Source organism: Mustelus asterias, chromosome 18 (assembly GCF_964213995.1).
Source record: "Mustelus asterias chromosome 18, sMusAst1.hap1.1, whole genome shotgun sequence".
In the NCBI taxonomy this organism is placed as follows: Eukaryota; Metazoa; Chordata; class Chondrichthyes; order Carcharhiniformes; family Triakidae; genus Mustelus; species Mustelus asterias.
Genome location: NC_135818.1, coordinates 77,972,537 through 77,999,948, shown reverse-complemented (window position 1 = coordinate 77,999,948; position 27,412 = coordinate 77,972,537). Strand labels below are relative to the sequence as shown.

Genomic DNA, 27,412 nt, shown 5'->3' with positions numbered 1-27,412 from the left:
TAATCTGGGAAAATTGCATGCGGGTCAAAGACAGGTTCTGCGCCCGGCACCAAATGGTTTGCAATCTTCCCGGTCCCTTTCTACTGGCGCAAATCGGATCTCACGCAGAAAGGGCGCGAGGCTGATTAGCATGAGATTGACTTGATTTCGATCTCATGAGCTCGTTTGGCACGCGATCATCCCCCTTCCAAAATGTTCCCACTCCCCAGTGGGAAGTTACAGGGACGCAAATCACTACTGGTCACTTGAAGTGTGGTCCAGGTGCTATGGATTGTGAGGGTGAGCGAGGTGATGAGTACCATTTAGCACTAATATCCAGGGTGCAAAAGAGCAAGTCAGTCACTGCCATGGTGCCTTGTGGGGTGGGAGGCCTTCAAGGATGCAGGAGCTTTGGAGGGGGCTTGACGGGGCTGGAGGTCCACAGGTCGAGGCATACCGCTGGGTTGGGACTTGCGTGGTGAATGTTAACACTTGCTGCTGAAAGACTCTGAAGGGATTGTCTATGAAGCCAATTGCAAAGCCTGCTAAGGTCTCACCTGTTACCCTGCTTGAAAGGCTCTGCGGTTTAGTTTTGACACTACCACAGAATGTAGTTGAGGCCAAAAAGTTGTCTGACTTCAAGAAGAAACAGATACGCCTCTTGGGGCTAGAGGGATCAAGGGATGTGGGGGGAAGGGGGGATCAGGATATTGAATTTGAACAAAAGAACAAAGAACAAAGAAAATTACAGCACAGGAACAGGCCCTTCAGCCCTCCAAGCCTACACCGACCATACTGCCCGACTGAACTAAAACCCCCTACCCTTCCGGGGATCATATCCCTCCATTCCCATCCTATTCATGTATTTTTCCAGACGTCCCTTAAAACTCACTATCGTATCTGCTTCAACTACCTCTCCCAGCAGCGAGCTCCAGTCACCCACCACGAATCGCAAAAACTCAGTCTGCAGGTGCAGCAGGTGATCAAGAAGGCGAGTGGAATGTTGACCTTTATCGCGAGGGGGATAGAATATAAAAGCAGGGAGGTCTTGCTGCAACTGTACAAGGCACTGGTGAGGCCGCAACTGGAGTACTGTGTGCAGTTTTGCTCCCCTTATTTGCGAAAGGATATATTGGCCTTGGAGGGAGTGCAGAGAAGGTTCACCAGGTTGATACCGGAGATGAGGGGTGTAGCTTATGAGGAGAGATTGAACAGATTGGGTCTGTACTCGTTGGAGTTTAGAAGGCTGAGGGGTGATATTATAGAGACATATAAGATAATGAAGGGGCTGGATAGGATAGAGGGAGAGAGATTCTTTCCACTTAGCAGGGAAACCAGAACTAGAGGGCACAGCCTCAAAATAAGTGGGGGCCGGTTCAGAACAGAGTTGAGGGGGAACTTCTTCTCTCAGAGGGTAGTGAATCTCTGGAATTCTCTGCCCATTGAAGTGATGGAGGCTACCTTTTTGAATATGTTTAAATCACGGGTAGATAGATTTCTGATCGATAAGGGAATTAAGGGATATGGGGAGCAGGCGGGTAAGTGGAACTGATTCACCTCAAATCAGCCATGATCTTGTTGAATGGCGGGGCAGGCCCGAGGGGCTAGATGGCCTACTCCTGCTCCTATTTCTTATGTTCTTATGTTCTCTGTATATAAAAAACTTGCCTTGTACATCTCCTTTAAACCTTGCCCCTTGCACCTTAAACCTATGCCCCCTAGTAATTGACTCTTTCACCTGGGAAAGAGCTTCTGACTATCCACTCTGTCCATGCCCCTCATAATCTTGTAGACTTCTATCAGGTCACCCCTCAACCCCCGTCGTTCCAGTGAGAACAAACCAAGTTTCTCCAACCTCTCCTCATAGCTAATGCCCTCCACATCCTTGATGATCAGCCATGATAATAATGAATGATGGAGCAAACTCGGAGGGCTGAATGGCCTCCTCCTGCTTCTGGTTTCTATGGCTGTATGTTAGACAAAGAAGTCGGGACAGACATCCTGAGGGCAGGGTCAGGGTGCTAACATCTGACTCTCCATTGGGCTACAAGTCACAGTTCATGCACTGACTGCCCTGGTGCAATGAGTATAATAGCGTGACAGCTTCATCCTGCGGTCTTCCAGGACCACCCCAGGCTGCTGGAATGTTCATGGGGCTACCCGCTGAGGTCATGACTGATAATGCTGGTGCGGAGGCCTGAGACCGTGGTAGAGCCTTGCTACAATGAGGTCCAGGTTGCCACCAGATTTGTCATTGAACAGAGCATTGGCACGCTCAAGATCGGTTCCACTGCCTAGACCGCTCTGGCAGTGCTCTTCAGTACTGCCCCCAGATGTTTGCCCGCATCTTGGTGGTCTGTTGTGCCTTGCACAACAGCAAAGTAACATTCTGGAGAAGGACAATGCATATTTCTCTGGGGAGGAGGAGGCGGACCAGGGAGAGCCAGAGGATGACCTGAGGATGAAGGACAGGTGACAGCAAGAGTCCAGCATGTTAGGAGGACCAGGGAGGCCACGTTTGCTACCGGATGGTCCTATTAGGAGGCTTGGTGTCCGAAAGCTCTAGTGCCCCCCCAACAAACTTGCAAGAACCCTGTCCGCCCTCCCAAGACCTGGTGTTCAGTGAGTAACAAGGCTTCCATACCAGGATGTCTGTCATCATGGGTCTCCTTGGCTCTCACTGTTGGGGTTGCTTTGGGATCTGGTAAGGCATTCTGAGTGCAGATGGGAAGATAAAATCCCTCTGGGAAACTGGACAAATATCTGTGGGATATGGTTTTAAAATTGGAACAACAGAGATAGCTAGCTATTAAGAGTTATATTGTGTGATGTTTAAATCTTGTAGTTGGTAAAAGTTATAATTATTTTGTTATATTCTAGCTGTGTTCTTAAATAAACTTTGTTTGATAAAACTTCCTAGTGGCTCACTTGAATCATACATGAAGCGAAACAACTTATCCCCCCATGCCAAAATCAAATGTAAAGCTAAGGGTCTAGGCTCATTTCACAAAACATCTTGGAGTTTCTGGCCTGTGTCTTAACACTCTCACCACCCATCCATAAACAAAAAGTTGTTTTTTGATTTGCTTCTCCATTTACAAGCAGTGGCATATTTTCCAATCCCTCAGTTTTGCCGTGATCCAATTTTCTATTAATAAGCCTACAACAAACTTGAGATAGAATGAACTCAAATGGTTAGTTGATTTGTACACACTAAAATCATTGGAGGCGAGAATCAATATTGCCTTCTTTGCATTCTACAGCAAAAGAGGATAGCAAAAAGAAATATTGGGTTCAATTTTCTCAGTTTTGCCAAAGTGTGAGTTCAGGCGGGAAAAGTGGAATGTAGTCTGCTGGCTGCACCCCGGCATTTCCCGCCATATTTTTAAACACTTAGGCAGCAACCTCTCCCACCAACATGGACCCCCACCCCACCAACATGGAATTCCCTCCAACAGAATCCTTCCCCCCCCACTCCCCCATCCAATGGACATGGACCCCACCTCCCCCAATTACAGACATGGAATCCCCAGCACTCATCCTTTGGACTTCCCCTGGCACTGCAAGGGAGCAGTATCAGAGTACTGCCCATGCATGACCCTCTTCCCCCCTAGGGGCTGCACGCTTACCTGTGCACCCCAGTGGTTTCCGTTCCCCACTTTCCTCCTTTTAAAAACTTGTAAACACCACCAATGTGGTCACGCCATTGGGGGAGGGGGGAACTTTCCTATGGGTGGTGGCCTGCTAATTATATTAAAATGTATTCAAATAGCGGGAACCCCATTACATCACTGCCAGAGGGCAAGAAAGATCGGGCAGGGAATTCCTGCTGATGTTTTGGGACTCTCTCTCAATTCTCCACTCCTTCCGCCATTATCGCCTGTCAAAATTGGGGGCAGAACCCCCATTGTTTCCCATGGGTTCAGAGTCGAGGATCAAGATCAAGTGAGGAACTCCTTCATGGAGGTTGGTGGGCTGAAAACCGATGCCGTTCCAGCAGAAACTGTGTACATAGGTCAGGTATTGAATCTGGAAAGAACCCCTTTTCTCTGAGGCTGCTTGCAGGATGGTAACCAGCAGACTTGAAATTTTACAGTAAAGACAATTTTACTAGTTACACAAGCTAGAGGTCAATTTCATATGATTCCCATTTCTTCACAGTGTCTTTGACAAAGGTGTGTAACCCCATCTTGGTCCCCAAGATGGCTAAATAAGAATTGAAAGGAAGGTTGCGGTGCCCTTTGTTCAAGCAAATGGGTAGACTCTGGTTAGCCAACCAGGGACCAGGGTTATAAATTGTAGAAGGCCGTAGTGTATTTCTCTTCGAGTTTCATCTGTGTAATCCCCAATGTGTTATTAGTGTCTCTTCAGAGATAACAAGAGATAGGTTTCTTCACTAGTATCAGGTAGCTCCTTTTGTTCAGGGGTCACAGACAGACATAGATTCAGCCATTTTAAAAGATTTTGGTCCAATCTTTTAAATTTTATAAATAGCCATAAGGATACCTATATATATTTTATTTAAAAAATACATAGGGTGAGATTTTGGTCCCCTCAAACTTCTTAATACTGTGCAGTTTTGCATACACCACTCTTGGACTATTGTGTACATTTTCTGTCTCCTAATTTAAGGAGGAATATACTTGAATTAGAAAAAAATAAGAGCAGGTGCAATAGGTTGATTCCTTGAATGAAGGGGTGAGGATGAGGTACGGTTCAGCAAATTGGGCCTATACTCATTGGTGTTTAGAAGAATGAGGTTTTTTTTTACTTATATGGCTGGGAAGCAGTTATACCTCTTTCTCGAGGTTATCAATCCATTCAACGGCTTCAGCTGATGTACTGTGAATGGTTGTGATGCTACCAGGAATGGATCTCTCAGGACAGAAGTTCAATATGTGGGCAATGGTCTGAGTTGGATGATCACAATTTGAGCTGTTCCTCATGTTCCACGAGTGGAAAAAGTAGCCACATCTTTCCGACCCGTTCTCCAGTGGTTGAGGGCTGTCTAGATTTTCTGTGAAAGGTTAAAGATTTGCACTTCACCACTTGGGTCAATTACCAAGGCACGGTGGGGCTGTTGCCAGTTTGTAAAATGTGGAGTATGTTCCAGTAGAGATGATCGGATTTCAGACCAGTGCATGGATTTTTTTTTGAGGTGCTGTATAAATAGGAGTGCTTCATTAATGGATATCAAGAGGTTCAGTATGTGCTAGCACAGGAGGCCATTCAAGAGCTGTGTTGGTCTCAATGTCCCAGAAATAATCCTTATGATTTTCCGGAGATGAATATCTGCCATGTTTGTGTGGCGACCCCTGAACTAGATTGACCAGCAGTACTCAGCTGCTGGGTAGGCCAGGGTGAGTGAAGCAGTTTTAGTGTGTTGCCTCTGCTTCCCCAGGTGATACCCATCTGTTTCCATATGAGATTCCGCCTGAGTAGCCGGCAGATCAATGTACAGTCCAGAGTGATGCCAAGGTATTTTGGTGCTGGGTCACGGGTGAGTGATTGGGCATAAAACTGCATGTTAAGTTCTTCCTTGACCTTTGAGTTGTACAGGTGGAAGGCTGAAACAACAGTGTTGGCAGTTTTTACTTGAAGTCTCGATTTTCTGAAGTGGGCTTCCAGAGAACATAGATTTTCAGTTATATTCTTTCTCAATGTCTTGAAGTTCATTATCCTGGAAAGCCAGGGACAACTCGTCAGCTGATATGACTTTTTGGGGGGGAGGTCACTGGCACATATATGCTGAGGAAAGTTAGTGCCAGGTCTGATCCCTGTGGGAGCCCATTGGTGGTTATGTGTGGGTGGGTCATTTGATCTCAAAGGTGCTGTCAATTGCTGATCATGGAGTTATTTAGTTGTAAGTTTTCACACAGCACATGGTTTTGGAGAGTTTCAGCAGGATTCAGCAGGTGGCACAGTGGTTAGCACTGCTGTCTCAAAGCACCAGGGGTTCAATTCCAGCCGACTGTGTGAAGTTTGCACATTCTCCTAGTGTCTGCGTGGGTTTCCTCCGGGTGCTCTGGTTTCCTCCCACAGTCCAAAGATGTGCGGGTTAGGTTGATTGGTCATGCTAAATTGTGCTTAGTGTCAGGGGAACAAACAGGGTAAATATGTGGGGCTACGGGGATAGGGCCTGGGTGGGATTGTTGTTGGTGCTGGCTCGATGGACTGAATGGCCTTCTTCTGCACTGTAGGGATTCTATGATTTTCGGATTCCTGTACAGCACACTGTCACAGACACAGGGTAAGTCAACAAAAACAGTTCCTGCCTTCAGGCCTTTCTGAAAACTGGACGCAATATGTGAGGAGGGAGATAGCAACCTTCATGTGATTCTCCTTTTAAAGTTAGTTTTCCAACCTGAAAACCTGCAAACCAATGCTGCCAGGAAGACAACTGAACCCTGGCCACTCAGCTTGTCCAAGCAGTAAGAAGCAACAGATGAGATATTATTGAAACATAATATTGAAACATATGGATAAGCTGAGAGGATCCTTCCCCTCATTGGGGATGTGGAACAAGGAGGCACAGTTTCAGCAAAAGAGGTCTTTCACTTAAGAGCCAAGGAAGCTTTCTGCTCTCAAAGAGTCATTATTTGTAATTCTCTACCCAGAGAGGAGTGGAAGATGGATCATTGAACATATTCTTGACTGAGTTAGACAGATTTTTGTTTTTCAGACAGTGGGGGAAGAAACAGGCAGAAGGTGGAGTTGAGTTCACAATCGGATTAGCCATAACCTTGTTGAGTGGCATAACAGGCTTGAAGGGTTCCTGCACCTATTTCCTATGCTCTTAAGAAATGGGATTGATTCCCAAATTACAGGAAGGAAATTAATGAGAGCTTTGGAAGGGCATGCAAGATGGGCAATGGATTTCTCCTGTATAAAATGTAACTATGACGGAAAGTGATTTTTTAAAATTATTATTTATTCTAGGGATCTGAGTGTCACAGGCAAGGTTAGAATTTACCACTTATCCATATGTGCCATGAAAAGCTGTGGCCAGAATTCTCCGACCTTGTCTGCAGCTGGGATGCTCTGGTTGCGCTGCTGTGAATGGAGATTTAACTGAGCGTCAAATTCTCCATTCTCACTGGCAGCGATGGCAGGGCGTACAATATCGGAAAATTTCGCCCTGTATTCGTTCACTTGCACTTCTAGATTTAGTCTGCATATTATTCATTTAAGGGAAAAAAAGAACCTCCCTCTCATTGTCTGTCTGTGAATTGCCTTGCAATTTTGTTAATGATAAATATGCTATATAAGTGCAATGAGTTACTGTTTGTTTTTTAATAAACAAACTTACAATATTAAACTGGACATTGCTAGCCCATCAGGAAATATGTTTAACCAAATAACTTAAATTATTATTTCAATGCAAATTCTGTTGTGGGTAACTGAAGTAAGTTGCACTTTAATTTTGGTTTCACATCATTAATAAATTGCCCAGTGGAGAATGTATTAAAACACTTGACCTAGCTATTGATGACGGTTTGCATCTTTAGTAGTTCCGATACTGACAAATATTAATCATTCTCCGTTACTCTTACTTTCAGGCACAATGAACTTCTTGTTGTCTGGCATTCTAATGCTTAAAACAACCTTGCAAAACCAGAAGAAACGTTTGGAATTTCAACATGAATTTTCACAAGGAAATGAAAAGATGATGTAGTACTGAAAAATAATACAGACTATATTAGTGTACCAAATGACAAACCTATCGGCTGTTGTTTCTCTCACAATTACAGCAAGGCAAACACTTTGGCACAGGTCCATTACAAAAGTGTTGTGAATTCCAAAACTGATACTCATAACAGGAAAAAAAGATTTAATTCTGTAACTATGACAACACAAATCAAATAAATATTCTAAAGTAGCATTTTTGTTTAATCTCCATCTCAAAGCTCTGGAATAAGTTTACATAATAGTCTCTATTGAAATGCAATTTATCCCATATTATTCTTTATTCACATAGAAAGTGTATTATTGTTCTTTCAATCTTCTATTAGTGATTTGTTGTTATAATGGAATAGGTAGCAAGATATTTTTATCCCTATTTTAGTATTTACTTATTTCTAACTTTCTTAGCAACATTATAATGATGTTTAATCAGCTACTGAAATTAAGGCCATTTATTGTGATTACTTTTCTTCCATTTCAGCACATTTTTGTCAGATTACGAGTATTTTCCTGACTTTTTCTCTCAATGAATGCCCATTGGCTGGAACTTTCCAGTCCCGCAACATTGGGCATTGTTGTAGGAAGGATGGGAAAACGTGGCCTGAAAAGCCTGCCCAATGTCAGATCTCCATTTCCTTTATATTTTGTGGGCTTTGGAGGCTTACTCAGGGGCAAGGGACAGTGCTGAGCCTGTTGCTGCAATAATTATAGGTTTAGAATGCTGGAGCATGCATTTCTGGCTGAGTATCTCTTTTTTCTATGGTCGAAGATGTGAGGATGCCCAGATGTAGAAGTATCCAAAACAATTAGAAGAGGGCTTATGCCATCTCTGAGGTTGGCTGGCAATAAATGCGAGGACCCTTCAAAATACGTTGGAATGTTCCAGCAAAGCTTTGTCTTGTGTGTGAGACGGGGGCTTCCTGGGTGAGTTCTTCCCAATTTCTTTCCATTTCTGGACAGCTGCATGCCCTGCATGCCACTGTTAAAGGTCCATGAGCTCTTCCCAACTCCACAAATATATGGCCTGGAGTCTCAAACAGACAATAGGTTCCTTATTTGTATCTGTAAAGGCCTGCTTCAGGCATGGGTAAAGGGCATCTCTTGTTTGCCCTTGTCAAATATATGGATAGAGCATTTATGGATGAAAGGCGCGTACATTTCCTGCTACCATTCTGGGGTCTTGGCATGTTGCATGGACCAATTTCTAAGAAAATTTGGACTAACTCTCTTCTCAAAACTTTGATCAGTAACTGGCTCAGGATGCAGAACGTAAGGTGAAAGAAGAATAGAGTTTTTTATTTTACATGCATTCTGAGAATATCCAAATCTTAATTATTTATTTTAAAATCCTTAACTACGTTATTCTGTGGCTCTGTGTAACAAGTTCTTTTTCTACGTCAAACATTTTTGGAGAGATCTGGAAATGCTGAAACAAGTTCATTAATATTTGTAAAGATTCAAGAAATGTTTTTTTTTCATTTTGGGCCCCTCATCTGAACTCTGACAAAACATCTAACAAGAGGCTTAATAAGCCTTCTCACTTTAGTGATGTTGGTAGACCTGTTATATATTTCAAGATATTTTCTATTTTTCAATTCCAGATTTTCAGCATTGAGAGCTTTTATGTTTTATTTTTCAAATTTATCCATTAAGAAATGTATTTATTGCAACCCAGACACGAAAAGCTTCAGGGCAAATTTTTGAGGAGAGCACATGAAGGAATTTATGGTTGCATTTCAGCTCAGAAGACTCAGATGTCTTACTTTACAGGACTGTGAATCACAAAATTAGGCACAAACACTATTTTTTTTGGTTACTAATGTCAATCATCATCAAGTGATGTTCTACACCAGGAGTGAAACCTCATAAACTTTCCTAAATCATTTCAATGAAATCGATTTCCAAAATTTAATGGGCAAAATTTTGCTCGCAACAGGAATGAGGAAATTCAACAGCATATTTGTCAGTTAGTTTTTAACTCAGTCACTGTATTTTCATCTGACCTCTTCACTTCCGTAGAATCCATCGAATCCCTACATGCAGAAGGCGGCCATTCGGCCCATTGAGTCTGCACTGACACTCCAAAAGAGCATCTAATCCAGGCCCAACTCCCCCCTTTCTATCACCATATCCCAACACACTTACCCTGGCTAATACACGTAACCTACATATTTTTGGACTGTAAGGGGCAATTTGGCATAGCCAATCCTTGTAACCTGCACATCTGTGGACTGTGGGAGGAAACTGGGACACCCGGAGGAAACCCACACTGACATGGGAGAACATGCAAATTGCACACAGTCACCCAAGGCCAGAATTGAACCAGTGTTCCTAGTACTGTGAGGCAACAGTGCTACCCACTGTGCAACCGTCCCAGCCAATTACTGCAAGTGAATGTGATGATAGCCTACAGCAGTGTATGTCAGTTTAAGTGTTTAAAAGGAGTGTGCCAGGACCACAGTTAGGGGTCTTCAGACAGAACTAAAAGGAATTTAGACAAAACAAGGCAAGACAGCACCATGCTTCTCCAATGCATCCGTAGATATGATACTGCAAGCTATAAGGGTCCACAGGAAGATTCTGTTCCCTGTAGAGGGCAGGAAGAAGCTTGCCTCTAAAATCAAGAAGATTCCTGGTGAAAGTACCAGAAGAAGTTCAATGACCTAATCAGGGCAGGAAAAATGAATGGTATAGTTGATGTACAGCTAAACCCAACTACCATCATTCTCAACTTCCAAGCTTTCTCTTGCACCTCACTCCTCATACCAATACACCATGTACATGTACATATTCCTCTTCTGCAAGGCATCTCCTCATCTGACCAGCTAACACATGTACTAAAACTCAGCTTCATCTTAACACAATGCCAAAAAAGCTGATGTAAACTAATCGCACCTGCTCTACTTTCCCAAGTCTTCTTCTGCACCTCACTGGGTCAAAGAATTCCAAAGATTCACAATCCTTTGAGTGAAGAAATTTCTCCTCCCCCCTAGTCCTAAATGATTGACCCCTTATCCTGAGACTGTGCCCGAGTTCTAGATCCTCAACCAGGAAAACAATTTCTCAGTGCCTATCCTGTCAAGCTGCTTCAGAATTCTGTATGTTTCAATGAGATCACTTGTCATTCTTCTAAATTCCAGATACTATAGGCCCAATTTACCCAGCCTCTCATTACAGGCCAACCTTCTCAACCAGCCTTCTCAGACATAGGTCTCTTCTTTCTCTCCTTGCAGAAATGAAAACACAAAGAGGCAGAGAACTACAGGTGGCCCAGCAGTTATCTCCAGGCCAGTCTTTCTCTTGTTCCAAGGAGCCATTTCTTGACTCTTTCCAAAGGTGAAAAGAGCTATGGGAAATGTTACTGATGTATTTTGATCCCAGATTCCACGATAAATTGCATTGACGTGCATAAAAACCTTGCTGTGCTAACATTCCACCTGAACATTAATGGAGTGGAATTCCTTCCAATTGACAAAAAGAGCTGGTTGATCTGAGAGCACATTGATCATCACATGCAGGCAGACTGTCACTCCCTGTACTTGTGGGTATCTAGCCATAGCAGCAAATAAGACAAGCCTCATCAGTTGCAAAGTGGTGGTCCTAGTAAACATGGCATTAGTCATCTGAGAGATGCACTTTTGGGCAGCAGATTGAGAAATCTGCAGATGTCACTTGTGAATCACTGGAAGGAGTTAGATGAGAAGAAATTCAGGGTCCAGCCACTTTGTCCTGTGGTGTAGCGCATAGGCAGCAGCTGCTGATGATGTTGCTGATATTTCAATTTCACATACCTATGATTACCAGCCATGCTCTCGCCTTGTTGACTCTGGTGAATATCACAAAACTTAAGATACCCATGTGCTGGTTATTAAAGCCAGAATACTGGGTTAATTTTTATTTAGTTGATTATTGACTGATTCACATAACAAACCAATCATCTTCAAAAGCTGTTATGGCACAGGTTTTTCTAATAGAGGAGGAGTGGCAAGACACAGGTTGTGCTTTTGAACCATACCGTGACAAGTTCATGGTCTTTTTGTGGGAAGTCAAGACATTTTATTCTAATTTTCATTTTACGAAATTCATAGACTTATACAACACAGAAAGAGGCCATTTAGCTAGTCATGCCTTCGCTGACTCTAAAAGAACTAACTGGTCCCAATCCTCAGCTCCCGAGCTCCATAAATCTTCTTATTTTAAGTGTACATCAAATTTCCCTTTGAAAGTTAGTATTGAAGTTGCTATCACCACCCTTTCAGGAAATGCATTCCAGATGATAACAACATGCTGAGTAAAGAAACATTTTCCTCATCTCCGAACTGGCTTTTTTGCCAGCTATCTTAAATCTATGTCCTCTAGTTAGCAATCCACCCTCCAGTGAAATCGGTTTTTCCTTATCTACTTAATCACATCTCCCTTTAATCTTCCTCACTCTATGAAGAACAACAACTTGCATTAATATAGAACCTTTATTATAAAAAAACTTTACAAAGTGACTCACATAAAAACATATTTGATACTGAGTAAAAGAATGAACCATCAGGACAGGTGACCAAAACTTTGGCCAAAGAAGGGTTTTTGAGGAGAATATTAAAGGAGGAGAGAGAGATGGAGGCAAAGAAGTTTAGGGTTGGAATTCCAGAGCTTGGGGTTCATTGAACGAATAGCCACCAATGCTGAAGTGATGGAGATCAGGCATGTCTAAGAGATATGGAAGAGCATAGAGTACTTGAAGGCATGTAGGGCTGGCATTTGGGAGAGGCAAGACTATGGAGGGCCATGTAAAAGAATAGAGCAATAATTATTGGTGACTTTAATCTTCATGTTGTTTGATTGATCAAGCTGGAAAGGATAGCTACGACAACAAATTCATAGAGTGCATTAGGGATAGTTTCCTGGAGAAATATGTCATGGAGCCAACTGTAGGAGGGGCTATTTTTGATCTGGTAATGGATAAGGAGGCACATTTAATAAATGACCTCAGAGTAAAAGATCCCCTCGGAAGTAGGGATCATAACATAATAGAATTTAATATTCAGTTTGAGAGTGAGAAACTTGGGTCAGAAACAACTGGGCTTAAATTAAATAAAGGGAATTACAATGAAATGAGGATGGAATTAGCTAAAGTGGACTGGGCGGACAAATTAGCAGGAAAGACAGTAAACATGCAGCGTCAATGCGATACCTCTATTCAGAAGGGGAAGGAGACAAAAAGGATGTAAATATAGGCCAATTGGCCTAACACCTATTGTTGGAAAAATGATGGACTCAATTACTAAGGAAGTAACAGCAGCACATTTGGAAAATCATAATCTTTTCAAGCAGAGTCAGCATGCCTTCATGAAAAGGAAATCATGTCTAACTAATTTATTAGACTTTTTCAAGTAAGTCGCAACCAGAATGGATGTGCTGTATCTGGACCTCCAGAAGGACAAGGTATCTCACAAAAAGTTAAGTCGTAAGATAAGAGCCCATAGTGTTGGAGGTGGTATACTGGCATGGATAGAGAATTGAATAATGGGCAGGAAACAGCGAGGGAGGATAGGGGTTCTTTTCCAGGTTGGTGACCTATAACCAGTGGGGTTCCACAGGGACGCAACTGTTTACAATATATATTAATGATTTGGAGGAAGAAACTGAATGTACTGTAGTCAAATTTGCAGATAACAAAAAAATAGGCAAGTTGCGAGAGGGATACAAGCAGCTTACAAAGTGATATTGATAGGTTAAGAGGGCAAAATACTGGCAAATGGAGTATAATGTGGGAAAATGTAAAGTTGTTCAGTTTGGAAGGGAGAACAAAAAACAAAGTACTATTTAAATGGAGATAAACTGCAGAAAGCTGCAACACAAATTGGGGGTACTTGTGCAAAAAACACAGAAAGCTAGCACACAGGTGCAATCAGGAAAACTAATGGAATATTGGCCCTTATTTCAAGGGGATTGGAGTATAGAGTAGGGAAGTTTTGCTGCAACTGTACAAGGTAGTGATGAGACCACATCTGGAGTACTGTGAACAGTTTTGTTCCCCTTATTTAAGGAAAGATATTATATCATTGGAGATAGTTCAGAGGAGGTTCGCTAGGATGATCCCCGGTATGGAAGGATTGGGGAAAGGTTTAACAGCTTGGGATTCAACTAATTTAGAAGAATGAGAGGTGATCTCATTGAAACATAGAGGATTCTTATGGGGCTTAAAAGGGTAAATGCTGAGAGAATGTTTCCCTTTATGGAGAGTCTAGGATTAGAGGGCATAGTCTCAGAATAAAGGGGCACCAATTTAAGACTGAGATGAGGAGGAATTTCGTCTCTCCATGATTGTGAGTCTTTGGAATGCCTTGTCCCAGAGACCTGTGGTGGCATTGCGTATAATTAAGGCTGAGGTAAATAGATTTTTGATCAGTATGGGAATGAAGGGTTATAGGGAAAAGACAGGAAAGTCGACATGAGAAATGTCAGATCATGATCATGATCCTACTGAATGGGGGAGCAGATTTGAGCGGCCAAAAGGCCTAATCCTGTTCCTATTTCTTATGGTCCTATGAGTGTTGAAAGCATGAGGATTTTAAAATTGAGGTGTTGATAGATCACAAACCAGCATAAGTCAGAAAGAAAAGGGGAAATGGATAAACAAGACTTGGAGCTGGTAAAAATAGAGACAGCAGATGAGCACAAGGTTATGTAGGCTGAAAGGCAGATAGGTCAGGAAGCGACTGAAATAGTTAAGTTTAGAGGTGCCAAAGGCACGCGCGGGGGTTCAGCAGCAATTAGGCTGATGCAGAATCGGAGACAAGAGTAGGTAGTCTTAGTAATACAGTGGGTATGTGGACTGAAGCTCATCAAGGTCACCTGAGCTTCAGACAATTCCCAGGATTGTTTACAATGCCAGGGAATTGAATGTGATGGTACCAAAGACAATTAATTCAGCCTTCCCAATATTTAGTGAAAATAATTATATTCATGCAATGCAAGATGTTGGACAAGCACTGTGACAAACCAGATGCACAGGAGGAGCTGAGTACTGCCAGCATGTATGTGGAACTAGCATTGTAATTTTGGATAGTATCACTGAAGGGTTGCATGTAGGTAAGATGTAGAAGGGAGTCAAGGATAGATCCTTGGAGGACTTCAGAAATTAATGCTGCAGGAGTGAGAAGAGAAGCCACTGCAGGTGATTCTCTGGCTATGGATAGATATGATGTGGAGATGCCCTGTTTGTGAACAGAATTCCCACTCACCTGAAGAAGGGGCTTGGAGCTCCGAAAGCTTGTGTGGCTTTTGCTACCAAATAAACCTGTTGGAGTTTAACCTGGTGTTGTTAAACTTCTTACTATGGATAGATAGACAAGAATGTAACTAAGCACGGGCAAAATCACTCAGTTGGAAAACAGAGGATTGTCTGATCAACTGTGTTGAAAGCATCAGACTGACTGCAAAGGATGCGGAGGAACAGCTTATCAGCCATAATTTAAAATAATGTATTTTATTACTTTATAAGAGCTGTTTTGGTATTGCGACTGGACAGATTCAAAATTCAGGAAAGATGGAAACAGATTTGGAGACAGCAACATAGTTGAGGGCTTTGAATAGGAAAGAGAGGTTAAAGATGCATTGGTAAATTTGCATGAACAGAGGGATCACGGGTAGGTTTTTTGAGGAGAGGGGTGATGATGGCAGATTTGAGTTTGGGGGAGAAAAAATCCCTGGGGAAACTTCTGCTTCCAGTCTCAACTAGGCTTTCACCATTCCAGTAGAATTTATCCCAGTATTTCAAATATCTGCTCTTAAATATCATTTTCCGTAATTGGTACTAACCTGGTGAATTTACATTATATGACTTTAACATAACTTAAAACTGCACAGAACACTCTAGCTTTGGACTAGCATAAGTTTTATATAATTGATAATAAATTCTTGATTCTTGTATTCCATTGCCTGACTTGAGACACAAAACATGTCTGGTCTTTTTATGCCTTTACCTATCTACGCATGCACTATCAGAGAATTATACATTAGGAAGCACGGTGGCATAGTGGTTAGCACTGCTGCCTTACAGCTCCAGGGACCTGGGTTTGATTCCTGGCTTGGGTCACTGTCCGTGTGGAGTCTGCATGTTCTCCCTGTGTCTGTGTGGGTTTCCTCCAGGTGCTTCGGTTTCCTTCCACATTCCGAAAGAGGTGCTGGTTAGGTGCATTGGCCGTGCTAAATTCTCCCTCTGTGTACCCGAACAGGTGCCTGAGTGTGGCGGCTAGGGGATTTTCACAGTAACTTCATTGCAGTGTTATTATAAGCTAACTTGTGACTAATAAATAAACTTTACTTTTGAACACTTATGGTGAATGACCCATGAAATTACACAGGCACCGTTTTATCTGAATTCAAGCCATCATCATAGTGTCATTTAATAACTTTCTAAAGCTGATTTCTTCAGAATGCAAAACATCTTTGAACTTTTTCTAGTTCTGCTAATCCAAGCACTCTTAAATCTTAATCCCATTTTATTGTACCAATTTATTCACTTTTAATTAGCCTAAATCTTTAGATATCAGTGATTTATTTGTCATTAAATCTTGTAAGTTTTTGCTCACTAATAAATCATAGGTAACCAAAAAACAAATCTCATAAAATGAAAAATGCAACATTGTCAGAAAAATGCAACATTGATGCAAAAAGCAATTTATTTCTGAATCAATATTGAAAACACAGAAGGTCTTTGCACAACAGAATCAGGGTGGGTGTACCCCAGAAATCCTGGTGACACACTTACCATCCTATTTACACTTTGACACTTTGATTCAGTTTACAGTTATTTTTGTTTGATTGTTTTCCAGGGCAACTCAAGAGTTTCAAGCAAGAGCCTATTCCTATTATAACCACAGCAATTTATACTGATATAGTACCTTTAACATAATAAAACATGCTACTTGCTTTTCAGAGTATTATAACACAAACTTTTACACAGAGCTGTATAAGGCAATATTAGGGCAGATGGTTGAAAGTTTGGTCAAAGAGGTACGTTTTGCCATGTAAAAAAGGAAATAGGTATGGAGAGAAGGAACGGAGGGGCAAGGCCATGAAGGGATTGGAAAACAAAGACGAGAATTTCAAAATTGAGGCCTTACTTAACCAGGAACTTCTGTAGCTCAGCGAGCACAGAAGTGATGGGTGGACAGGACTTGAGTGAGGACACGGCAGCAGAGTTCTGTATGACCTCAAGTTTATGGAAGGTAACATATGGAAGAACAGTCAGCAGTGTGTTGGAATCAGCAAATCCACAATTAACAAAGGCATGGTTGAGAGTCTGAAGCAGATGGGTTGAGGGAGGGCAATGTTGAGAGATTTTACAGAGATATTGTGATGTTAGTGTACATTTAAGAGTTTTTTTAAAAATCATATTCTCCCAGCTCACTGATGCACATCAATTTGGACACGAGGCTCGAAGCTTCAGTAAAAGAAGGCTTTTATTAACTAACAATGAAGCTATCAGAACTTTAGCACACTATCCCAGACTGAAGGGGTCCCGTCAGAGCAGGGACTCTTATACCTCTCCCAGGAGGCGGAGCCCGACTGGGATGTGCCACAACAGTAACAAACACAGGTGTAACAACCCCACCCTAACCCAACAGTAACAGTAGTACAATCCAACAGTAACATATATACATCCTTGTAGTACTGGCCAGCCCTGGCTCAGTACTATCCAGTGGGAACCAACAATGGTTCACCACACTCACAGCCTCAGCTGATATCATTGTTGCCAAACTGTCTCCAAGGAGTCCTTTTATTACCACTTTAGTGGCTTAAATTGGGTTGTTTATGTTTACTCTGAGATTAGTTTTATGGCCCTGCATTGTTATGAGAAAAGGTCATGGGTTTTGGACATATTTTGTTTCCTTCCTAGAGAGTTTAAGGTTCTTTTCTGTTTGGCTGCAGTTTGAGTTTGAGTTTTTAGAAGGGACCGCAAGCTGAAAAGAAGTGTTTCTCTCCCTCCCTGTTTTATTTGGAAATTGTGCTGGTTATCTGAAAACACAGTCTTGCCTTTCTGAAGGGGAGAATCTGCTGTTGGTGGCTTGAACAGAGTCTACCTGGGGTTCTGGGAAGTTGTTCTGACTTCAAACTATTCTTGGTGTGTCAAGAGGACTACTAGAACTTACAAGACTGAGAGTGTTCAATTCTCCAACCAAAGGACTCAATTCCAGCATCTCATGAGCATTAGACTTTGCTGTATTGAACTTGTTTAAACGGTTTTGTTAATGGAATTGGTTTGATTTGAACATCTTAGATAATATTTGTTAAAGGTTATACATTATTGTGGTTGTTTTGTTTTTGCTTGTAATTGATAAATGTTATTTCTAATTTTCTTTCCATGCATGTTAACTATATTCTTAAATAAACATTGTTTGAGAAAAGCTCCCTAATGGGTCATTTGAATCATATCTGAGGTGAAACATATCATGCTTCTCCTAGCCAAATTCAAGGTGCAAAACTTATGATCCAGGTGGGCTCCATAAAACACTTTGAACCATAACAATATAAATAGGCAGTCTTGGTGATGATGCAAAGAAGTGGTCAGAATTGTGCTCCAATGAAATTCACACAACCTAAACACAATTTTGAGGTATTACTGAGGCATGTACCACACCTATTCTTCCCATTGGTACAAAACATCAAGTTCCTAACTAGGCATTCAGAAAAATGTTAGATTCGTTATTTTTGAAAATATTTTTGGAGGGCCAGCAGGAGTGTGTATCCCCCGGCCCATGGAAATCTTTTGGTCCGTATAAATTACCTCCACAGCAATGGCCTGCATGTACACATTGCTAGAAAAACCTGTGATTCATCTCCATGTTGGAACTGATGGAATTCACAACTAATCTCCTGACAGGTAAGTTACATGTGAATACTGCTTCTGTGGTCACAGTTTGCTAGTGATAGGCAAGTGAGACCTGGTTCTCAAAACAGCTTGAGCCTTGTGGCAAGCACTGCAGCATAAGCACATCTTTTGCCATCGAAGTCTGACCAAACTTAAAATCTCCCCTTAATTGTCCATGAAGGTCTAAATGATACATTCCAAAGTGTTTTCATTAAACTATACATTAATCTGTTTGGAGATTAGTTTTCCAAATGTCATAGAATCTTGAATGTGAATATTTGTAAACAAAGTAACAGGGGGACAAAAATTCACTATTCTTCTTGAGAAAGAAGTCCAAAAATAGTAAATTTACTTACAGATTCGAAAACCTGATTTGGACACAGGACCATAACCATTTTCGCTGTAAAGGGTGGTTGGGTCACCTTTCTTACAATTGTTGTAACACTTTCCATTTATGCACTGGCGTTTGCAAATAGTTGGTGTGAAGACAATTTTTATTGTTCCGATATTGGTACTCAAATTTCCTCCTGCAAGATATCATATTTCAACAAATAAGCAAAGAAGAATGAACTTGAAAATCATCATTGGTCCAGAACTTTGGAGTTGTTGCCAAATGGAAAGAATTAGGTTTTGTGCAGAAACAGTTGTTATGCAACAAAGTAGCTGACAGAAAACCAAGGACTGAATGAAGTGTATCCAGTTTATATTGGGCTATGCTCCAAGCCGTTTTCATGGGGATGAGGTATAGGGCTCTGTGGAATGTTGAGTAAGAACAGCACATTATCAAATTATACCAAATCAATAAAAGGCATGCGAGGAATTCAATTGTTAAGGCTATCAATGGATTAATTAAAGGCCTCAAAATAGAATCCAAGTTCAACATGACTAGTTGTTTTGCAAAGAAAAAAAATGTTCCCTCAGAACCCTCCAGCTGCTCACAAATTAGATTTGAGTCAAGTGGAATGCAGACTTTTAAACTGACCGAATCACAATTAAATCCTCTCAAGTTGTATGGTTTATGTTAATGCACTTGCTATTTCTGATAAATTACTAATAATGAATTGCATGTTTAATTCATCTTCTTAAAAGGTAAATTGAAAAGGAGTAGACAATTTTTATACCTGCTGCTTCTAGAGAACCAAAGTATTTTTTTATCTTTAGAATAATGGACAGTATTTGCCACAAAAGATTTCTATTACATATAGGCATGCTCTTTTTGATAAAAATCATGCATATCTGGATAACCAAATGTTTTTATCGCCATGGATTTATAATTGTTACCTTTATTTGCAATAACTACTTTTGAAATATATGTCATTATATGCAAATATAAATAGGAATTTTTATTTTAAAGTGGACAATATCAATTCAAGTTTCCAAAAACCAGTCAGTTCCAGCTTTAATGACAAATGTCCCGGAACAAACAGCATGGATGCCCAGAAGTGCTTATTTTAATAAAGCATGACATTGAACATAGAGTTAACCAAGAAAAAAACATGGGACATTTTCTGCTCTGGAGTTTAAGTGCAGTGATGGGTATGAAAAGTGGTCCATTTCCCACCAACCAGTGTGATGGGTTTCTGTGCCAGATCGTCCACTTTTCAGTTCATTATATATGCCTGAACGTGAAGCACATCATGGGCACGATCTTCCCAATTGTACATGCCATGCTCCTGCTGCAGCGAGGTCAGAGAATTTGGTGCCCAGCCAAATCTCCGTTCATTGCAGCGAGATGGGAAAATCCCACTGGCGTGAACAGCCATAGCATTCCAGCCACTATCTCGCAGCAGAGGTGTTGGGATTAGTCCGCCCTGACCTTGAGGTCACAAGTGAAGTTCTCCAAGTGCATCCCATTTGCATCTAGTTGTGATTCACACTGGTCTAATTAGCCATCGGCTTGGCCATTTGATCTGAAGGAGAGGCATGATTCTGACAAGCTGCTTCTTCATGAGTACTAACAATGTTCAAATGTAGTTCCAAACTACCCATCCTGCCATGAAAGTCATGAGTGGAAAATTGCAAACTTGCTGGCGGGAAACTGACTTTTGGCCCTTCACACTTTCCTGTTCCATCTGCATGACGCTGCCCACTGTTGATGAGACTGGAAAAATCCTCACATAGTCCCCACTGCAAACCCTCTAGGGTGATTAAATGCCCCTCTGCTTCCAAACTCACTTTGGGAGAGAGCATTAAATTCTGTTCAATGTCTCAATCCAATCCAATTCAATTGGATAGCTGGAGAATGGAAACTTGGAGGGGAGAAATAACATACTTTCAGAACAGGGGCCTGCTTTAGAAGTCCTTGCCCTACTACTGTCTGGTTTCAAATCATTGGCATCAGTCCAAATGCAGTTGCACGTCTGACAATTTATCAGCTAAAATGATAGGCTAGTCAGGTAAAGGACAAAGAGAAAAACTTATAGGAAATAATTTGGGAAGTTTACTAAATTTTGACCCCCCAGAAAAATGTTAATGAAACAAGTCTATAAGATTCAAAACAGATATATTCCTGTCACTCACCTTGTGGCAGCGCATTTTCATTTTCTGCGAACAATTGTCCATTTGTAGCATAACGGCTCTGAACCCGTGCCTGCCCATTCCCATTAAATAGTACATTGGAGAGTAACTGTCCATTTCCATTTGACAGGTGTTTCACAGTGCGTGATGTCCCTGAAAGTTGCTGAGCATTAACGTGCTGTCCATGCCTACGCGGGGTACTGTTGAAAGAAGAAAAATCAAAGATCAAACTCAAAACATGTTTTTTAAAAAAAACAAAGTTAAGAAATATAAGCCCGAGTTCTCTAATCTTGCACGCCCACTACAGCTCTCAGCCAAATCTCCAATCTCAGCAGCGGGACTGGAAAATCCCAGCAACGGGTGAGTTGGAGAATTTCAGCTATAAACAATTTGTAAATAACGAGCACTTAAGGCAGATGACAGATTTATTTTGGGAAAACACAGCCAAGCAAAATGTATCCAGTTACACATATAAGAGAATTTGAGAAACACTTCAAAAATGCCTTTACATAAGTAAATAAAAAAATACTGCTCAGCAGGAAATGCTCAGCATCTGTGGAGAGAGGAACAGAGTTAATAGCCTAGATTTTCATCCTTGAGGGGAGTAGTGGGTGTTGAAAAAGTTCCTGGCTCTACTTGCCTTCCCCATGAGGGGAGTGCACGCAAGGATAGAATTTCCATTAGGGGGGGGTCAGGTGCTGGCTGCAGTCAGACCAGCCAACCTGGAAAATAGTGAGAGGCAGCCACAACAGCTGCCAGGAACTGAGGAAGTCTGTTTAAAAGACCTGCTTTGGTGTTATGGGACTTTGTGCCAATTAAAATGAAAACAGGCTATTCCCTCCAGCCCTCAACCCTTACATTCCTGCAAACACACCCCCGCCCCACACATGCATCCAATGATCCATCCATGCCACCTCATACCTCCCACCCATCTCCTATTCCCAAGCCAATGTATGCTCCCTAAACAACTCCTATGGCCTCATGTCCCACTCTATGCCAAGGTATGCCCCTGAAACAACCACAATGGCCACCTATAGCCCCAGGTCTAGGATTTTGGTGGTGTCAGCCAATCCTTATCATGTATTATTGGCCGAGAGCCCAGAATCCATTAGTCTGTTAAAATACGTGCACCACAGAGAAAGCACTGCTCGATTGAAAGCTCTTATTCTCAGATCTCTGATGTCAACTGCATAATGTTTATTTACATAAATTTAAGAGGTTTCAAGTGCTTGCAGTTTCAGTCATTGAAACTAAATCAGAATGATTGACATTTTTATTGCCCTGCAGTAAAGGAGATTTTTTGTTGAAAGTTATGAATTGTTAAAGCTTTTTTGAAACACATCGTATTGACATCTTGGGGAATCTATGGCTCTTTACAATATATAGTAGATCAATGGGCATGGATTTGCCATGGCATAGAAAGTCTTAAGGGTTATTTGCGGGGCATAATTTGGCAGAGGGGAGTATGAGGAGGACCTTCTGAATATGCCTTTTAAAGGATTCTGTCATGCAGAATATGCCTCACCTCACCTCCGCAGAGGACTAGGCCATGCCTATACCCAAAATGAAGCCAGCCAGGTTGGGACTGTAGGGAGCAGACATTTGACCCAAACCAGCAAAATCCTGAGAGAAATCCTGGGAAGGAAGTCAGGAATTGGGTCCCGGCCATCATTTTTAAAAGCTTGCTGATTCTTCCCGACTCTGAAAATCCAGCCCAATATTCAGATCTTACATCACGTACCTGAAATGTTACCCTATTTCTCTTTCCACAGATGCTGCCTGAGGTGTTTGAGTATATTCAGCATTTTCTGTTTTGATTTCAGGCTTCCAGCATTCACAGTATTTTGTTGTAGCTCCACATGAGTAATGTTTGCTGCAGTTGAACATGTGTACCTGCTTTTTATGTGAATGAAGTACTGAAATATTTCCTGCAGGGGTGTTCAGTAGGAATGGAGTTGAATTTAGTGGCTGCAGTGGTAATCCTATCATCTTCATCAGGTTGTTAACTGCCCGACACCAGGACTTTGGTACCTTTAAGGATGAAGATCCCACTTACAAGAGCTACCAGTTAATTGGGGCGGGGCGCGGGGGGGGCGGGGGGGAGCACAGCTGGTACTGCAGTCATTTCCAAACAGCAAAGATGGAGAAGGTCCTGGAGTGGAGTTAATCCTGAGGCTCACTGGGGCCAGTCTGGCAAGCCCCAGGAAGATGGTGGTGCAAGGCAGGGTGAGGTGTTTCCAGCAGGGTGTTCTCCATTGAACACAGGTTGCCCAATCAGGTGCTCTCACATCCCGCTTCAGCCCATATGAAAACTATCAGCTTTTACTGGACTACTTCAGTGTATCAATTGGCCCCTGGACAGGGAGACCATCCTTGAGCTTCTCCACCCCTGACTGAATCATGGAGTAGGGAAGACAACAAGCACTCCACACCGCGTCTTCACTCCTGACTCTATGGCAACCACCACACCACCCCTCCCACCCAGCCTTCTCTGAAGACAGAATTAAATTCTGCCTCTTGGATCGAGGAGCTATTTGGTGGTTTAACTATTCATTCTCCTAAATTGCAATGTACTCGTGTTGTAGGTACTATCTTGACACTTGCTAATTTGCTAATGACAACATATTTTCAGGCATTGTTAATATCACCACGCAGATTCTGAATAAAATTTATTTATTATCATCACAGACAGGCTTATGTTAACACTGAAATGAAGTTACCATGAAAATATCCTAGTCACCATACTCCGACGCCCGTTCAGGTACACTGAAGGAGAATTTAGCATAGCCAATGCACCTAACCAGCACATCTTTCAGACTGTGTGAGCACCCAGAGGAAACCCACACAGACATGGAGAACATGTAGACTCCAACAGACAGTAACCCAAGCCAGGTCCTTGGCACTGTGAGGCAACAGTGCTAATTACTGGGCCAACGTGCCACAGTTCAATTCATGATGCTACTGTGGCAAAATTTTGTGGTGTTAGTACAAGAATCAAAAAATTTCATTTTAATTATTTACATCAATAGGTTTACACAACAAAATGAAGAAGAAATATGAAACATCCCATTTCTTTGTTTGAAAATGTGTAGAAAAATTATCTGAATGATTCTGCCCCATCTTCCTTCACCTGCTGAGTATAAAACCTCTTTTCTAAGCCACCTGCAATGTTCTGCACGAACTCCCATGGCCCAATGACACCCCCCCCCCCGCACCCCTGAAATGCCCAACTCTACCATCCCCTGACTGAACAGCAAAGCCCCAAACCTTAACTTCACTCCTCCTCATCAGTTGCATACCCTTGATAAAGGACCGTGACACTTTCCCGTCTCCATCCCAGAAGCGGCAGGGGCCTTGCCATGCAAGGAGCATGACAGGCAAGCTGGGATCCAATGACTACCTTAAGCCTTTGGCTTCTGGCCAGCAGCTCGTGGCAGCGGAACTTCCACCCTTGGATCCTTGATCCTGTGGAAGCTGGGGGGAGGGGCATCTGTGCAGACAAAGAACAGCTTCCCTTCAGTCATTTAATGGCCAATTGGCTGTTAATAGACTGGAGGCAGGATTTTCACCCGTCATGTAGTAAGTTCTGTCTCAGCACACTGTTGGCCAGAGGCTGTCAACTCTGCAGCATCAACAGCACCACCAGGTGGTGGGCACTGCTAGTACTGAACTGTGGGTCCTGAAGGCGCATTCAGTGCTGGATCGTAACTTTAAGTATTTGATGGTCCTGGTAGTCCTGTGGGGTGCCAAACTGGCAGGTTCCAGCAAGGGGTTGGGGGCCAAGTTTTGAAAGGCCATGGGGAAGGGGAACCTGAAGGGGAGTAACACATTGGTTAGACCCTCCTATAGGTCTAGTGGGACTATTAAGGAGGAACCCTCTTCCCTGCCTGCATAGGGAAATCTGCTAGTCTAGATGCTTAGCATAGGCCTCTCTCGCCACTAGTTAAATTCCAGTGCTGTACAATGAGGCCCTTAAGTGGGCATTACTGCAATTGTTTTCTTAAAAGGCTTCAAATGGCTCACTGGCAGACAATCCATCTGATGTCACCAATGCCGCTGATAAAACTGCAGTAAAGGAAGGGGTAGGCAGGTAGGCCCATACACTCAGCACAGGCAGACATCAATTTCAATGCACCAGTGCAGTTTTCGGATGCTTGAGGAACAGGGTGTTTGAAGACCGTGACCTCCAATCCAGTACCAAGCTCATGGTTTATAGAACAGCCATGGTCCCTGCTCTTCTGAACAATTTACAACAGACACTACAAATCCCTAGAGGAATATCACCAACGTTGCCTTCTCAAAACCCTGCAAATTCACCAGCAGGATAGGTGTACCAATGTGATCTTCCTCTCCCAGGCTAATATCCCTAGTTTCAAGCCACAACTGCAATGGGCCAGCCACTTTGTCCGCACACCTCCTGAAACAGGTGCTCTACTCTGATCTCTGCAAAGGTAAGCAATCACTAGGAGGGCAAATGAAATGCTACAAGAACATTCTGAAAGCCTCCCTACATAAATGCAACATGCCTATCGACACATGGGAATCGCATGCCTTAGCATGCACAAACTAGAGAAGAAGCATCCACAAATGCGCCAGTCACCTCGAGCATCACTGGGTGGAGCACGCGGAGGCCAAGCGTAAACAGCAGAGTGCAGAATCCAGAGCATCCCATCCATATCGTTAAACCTACAGCAGTGTCTGCAGCTCCAGGATTGGACTATCCAGCCACCGCAAACCCCACCTCCCCGAGTGAAAGCAAGCCATCCTTGACCCTGAGGGACTACCAAAAAGGTCAGGTAGGCAGTAGCCTGGCTTCCTGCTGGATTTTACAAGTCACCAACCACCACTCTCTTTCTCCCCTGCCCACCTCTAAATCCACTGGCAGGGAGTTTAGGATCCAGCCTTATTTTTGCAAGCAAGGAAACAGTATTGGAGAATTATATCAATAAACAATTCTCGAATATTAAGGCATCATCAGTTGAAATAAGTCTTCAGAGGCCAGTGTCCTTTCACCAGATTCCCTTCTATTTACAGGCTCCATTACAGGTCATAGGGTGCTTCAGGTTCAGAATCCAGAGTGCCAGGAGACTTCACACTCCCAGTTATATATACCAAAAAAGACTCCCTGATTGAGGTCATTATTGCCTGCCCATCAGGGACATCTTTTGTGGTCCAACCAAATAAAGAAAATGAAGTTAACTCAGAGACAAATAAAAATTGGCAGCTCCCAAAAGGAGAGCCACTCGAGACAAAAGACAAAGCGTAAAGGAAGCTTAAAACATCAAATCAAAATGTGATTAAAGGGGTCAATAATGCACTCAAATCCCTGGGTGCCCAGCGGGCATGGAAGACATTGACAGTGTCCTTGGATGCCATAAGCTCCCTCTCCAGGGACACCCGGCCGCAAATATAGCTGCGGTAGAGGGGCAGACAAGTTGGATGACCCCCTCGGTCACCTGCTGCCCGGACCTGTAAATGGCACACCTTGCTAGGCCCAGGAGCAGGTTCACAAGGAGGTCCTCCTCCTTCCCCGCCCCCTCCGCACCGGATGCCTGTAGATCAAGAGCGTGGGGCTGAAGTGCAAACAAAACATCAACAAAAGGTTTTTGAGAAAACTGAAAAGGGAGTGCAGCCTATAACATTTAATGTCCACGGACTCCACAAGGTTGCAAAAAGGACATGCTTGGGAACCCGTGAACCGGTACAACCTGCGACTGTGCGGAACTGTTGTGTGCACCACCCTCCACCCCAGGTCCCCAAGATAATGGGAGAGGATCCCTCCGTAGAGGGACCTCCACTGGGGGCCTCCGCTGCCCGGTGGCAACAGAGCCCACCAAGGTGTGTCCGGGGAACGGGCAAGGATGCAGAAGTAGAAGGTGTGCAGTAGCAGCCCATTCAGGGAACGTTTCCGTGCAGTAGCAAAGGGCACGGTGGGCATTTCCACAAGGCGGCTCAAGCTGAGGGGCACCTGACCTGGGAAGGGGGATCTAGGTTTGGGCCTGCCCAATCAGGGAGTTCATATTCCAAAAGGCCAACCTCAATGGCCTTATTTAAGACATTACATCAGTCATCTCTCATTACCTTGCTTAATGTTTTAAAATTAGCTCACCCAAATCAGCACAACAGATGTCTTGAACAAGGACCTTATGCAATATTCTGAAGTCTTTCTTGATAATGAATGGACAGTGCCACTCACAGTCCTTCATCCTATTTGTGTCACTAGAGTAGGGTTTTAACGTGACGCAAGAGAACCCTACACAAGATGGGCTGAATTTAATGTGCTTCTGGTGCACGTTTTTCCCATGTGGGGGGCATGTAAAATAGGGCAGGCATCCTTCTCCCCCCACCCCCCCAGCTCTTCCC

The 27,412-nt window shown here is 42.8% G+C and overlaps 1 protein-coding gene across 2 annotated transcripts in view; it reads right to left on the bottom strand.

Annotated features, from left to right (window-relative positions):
- Positions 1-27,412, bottom strand: part of LOC144507289 (latent-transforming growth factor beta-binding protein 2-like) — a 447,226-nt gene that overhangs the window by 307,375 nt on the left and 112,439 nt on the right. For both annotated transcript variants that reach the window (XM_078234343.1, XM_078234344.1), the window contains exons 4-5: positions 21,053-21,249; positions 18,889-19,059 (exon numbers count right to left, since the gene is read on the bottom strand). In XM_078234343.1, the coding sequence (XP_078090469.1) occupies positions 18,889-19,059; positions 21,053-21,249 (368 nt within the window). The remainder of the gene's footprint in view (positions 1-18,888; positions 19,060-21,052; positions 21,250-27,412) is intronic.